Source organism: Abramis brama (genome assembly GCF_963993115.1).
Source record: "Abramis brama genome assembly, chromosome: 17".
Classification (NCBI taxonomy): Eukaryota; Metazoa; Chordata; class Actinopteri; order Cypriniformes; family Leuciscidae; genus Abramis; species Abramis brama.
The window spans coordinates 34724745-34727216 of record NC_139979.1 but is presented as its reverse complement, the minus strand read 5'-3'; the positions used below and the strand labels follow the sequence as shown (position 1 = coordinate 34727216).

At 42.6% G+C, this 2472-nt stretch overlaps 1 protein-coding gene across 1 annotated transcript; it reads right to left on the bottom strand.

Annotated features, from left to right (window-relative positions):
- Nucleotides 1-267: 267 nt before the first annotated feature.
- Nucleotides 268-2142, bottom strand: LOC311067216 (uncharacterized protein). Its single transcript, XM_084088940.1, has 2 exons — nucleotides 721-2142; nucleotides 268-313 (listed from the first exon to the last, which is right to left on the bottom strand). Exon 1 carries the CDS (start codon nucleotides 1909-1911, stop codon nucleotides 925-927), a length of 987 nt encoding a protein of 328 aa, XP_083945066.1. The 5' UTR covers nucleotides 1912-2142; the 3' UTR covers nucleotides 268-313; nucleotides 721-924.
- Nucleotides 2143-2472: the final 330 nt, after the last annotated feature.

The window sequence follows — 2472 nt, the reverse complement described above, 5'->3', positions numbered from 1 at the left end:
AATAAGTAAATTAAACTGTGTTTGCAGAGATGCAGCTCCTGCAAAGACTAGACAAAGCAGAGAAAATATCGATTCTCGCTCAAGAAGACATCTCATCTGTCATCAGAGACGCACCAGGTAAACAATGAACAGAAGAAGCAGGAAACAATAGTTGTAAACGGGAGAATTTTACAGTCCGTTTACAAGCGCATTGTTCTGTCCTCACTAGACGTATCACTTTCTATCCAGCTAGACAGACAGTGAACAGGCGAGATGTTGGTTCATGGCTTTTAATCTCATGAATCTTTTCTCGTTAATCTTTAACATTGTAAAACTGTAAACACAAAGAAAATACAGCAATTAGAATTGTACATATTATTGAAAGTGCATATCTGACTGAACAGTATTTACTGCCTAAATAAAGCACTTAATTGAAACATTAAATCAACATATTGAGCATTACAAGTTATATTTTCATGTGCATTTGATAATTATATTCTTTGTTTTAGATAATTGCTTGAAATCACGGAATCCAAATTAACCTAATTAACATAACAAAAGATCGCTAGCATACGGCGCTAACTACTGCCAATGTATTGCACAATCACTTTTCATCACGGATTACACAAGCACTTTACGTTTCGTTTATAGCACATTTGCATATTTAGATTAATGAATCGACTGTCAAACATGTTAAACCTACTAATCATCATATTAACATGACAAATAATAGTAACTTACAGCCTTATGCGGGCCACGACTTCACCATGCGAGCCGCTCTTCAGCCATGACACTTTACAATGAACTCAACTCACGCAAGTAAAACGGAAGTTTCCAAACACGATCCTCGCCACAAGAGGGCGCTTAAGGGAAGACAAACAAATTAAACTACTGAACCATTACACTCCCCGTCTGGTATAAATGCTTTTATACCACTAGGCCTATTTAACCCTTATCAGTCTTTGTATCACTACTTTGGGGGAGCAGGAGAATAAGTTGAGTCACTGGGCGCAAGTAAACACGAGAAGTCCCTTGCTTAACAACTTTGACTTCCACTTTTCTGATCCTCTTGTCCTCACTAGGGATGCATTTAGTAATGAGTCCTATGGGCCATTCATTACGTTTACTTAGATCGTCTTTCAACAAGACTACGTCCCCCACTTGAATGTTATCTTTGTCATGAGTCCATTTCCTCCTTGGCTGAAGTACTGACAGATATTCTTGTCTCCAGCGCTTCCAAAAGGTGTCTGCAAGACCTTGAACATGTTGCCATTGTTTTTTGTACATGTCTTTTATGTCAAATGACCCTTCAGGAGCAGGAGCAGCTCCTGCCTTTGGAGTTAGAAGCATAGAAGGAGTCAAAATAGTTGGTGAATCTGAATCAGTACTTATAGGAACCAGTGGACGAGCATTAATGATTGCCATGACTTCTGCCATTAGTGTTGTGAGGACCTCATGGGTAAGGCGAGTTGGACCTGACTGCAGTAACATGGCGTCTAGAATGCGGCGAGTTATGCCAATCATTCTTTCCCATGAGCCGCCCATATGTGATGAGTGAGGCGTGTTGAATGTCCATGTGCAGCCTTCGTTGCTGAGGTAGTCTTGGATCTCCGGATGATCGGTACTGATTTTTAGCTCCTTACAGGCTCCAATAAAGTTGGTGCCGCGATCGGATCTAAGAACTTTGGAAGGTCCTCTAACTGCGAAAAACCTTCTCAGTGCATTAATAAAGCATGAGGTGGACATAGATTCAATTACTTCTATGTGAACTGCACGAGTCCCTAAGCAACTAAATAAAACTGCCCAGCGTTTGCTTTCTGCGGCCCCACCCCTAGTCTTGCGAGTGACTACACTCCAGGGCCCAAAAACATCTAAGCCGATCCTAGTGAATGGGGGCTCCATGGTGAGTCGATCTTCTGGGAGGTTGGCCATTTTTTGTTCAACAGGTTTTCCTCTAAGCCTGCGACAAGTGACACACTGATAGATTACACTTGAGACTAGTTTCCTGCCTCCGATTATCCAAACACCAGCGGATCGTAATGCTCCCTCAGTGAGGTGACGACCTTGGTGAGCGACGCCTTGGTGATAATGTCTCACAAGCAGGGTTGACACATGATGTTTTTTAGGGAGTACCAGCGGGTGCTTTTCGTCATATGGAAGGTTGGCTAGAGACGTCCGACCCCCCAACCTTAACAGCCCATCTGCGTCTATGAAGGGGTTTAGAGTCCACAAGGGACTTGTTTTTGGGATTCGTTCCCCGTTATGCAGTTTCTTGATGTCCTCTTTGAATGCACATTGTTGGACGCTTGAGATGACTGTAAGCTTAGCTTGAGTTTGGGGATTTGTTGAGTTTTGATCTGAGGCTTTGGACTTGTTTCTAGCTAGAGTAATGAGTTTTGCCATACCTCGTATGAGATGTTTCCACGTTGAGAATCGTTCGAACCGATGTGGTCTGAGGGGTTCGACGCTGGCTTTAGTTGCGTAGACATTCAC

Bases quoted from the DNA above. Each gene is read 5' to 3' on its own strand.
- LOC311067216 (XM_084088940.1), bottom strand. From the start codon at position 1,911: ATGGCCAACCTCCCAGAAGATCGACTCACCATGGAGCCCCCATTCACT.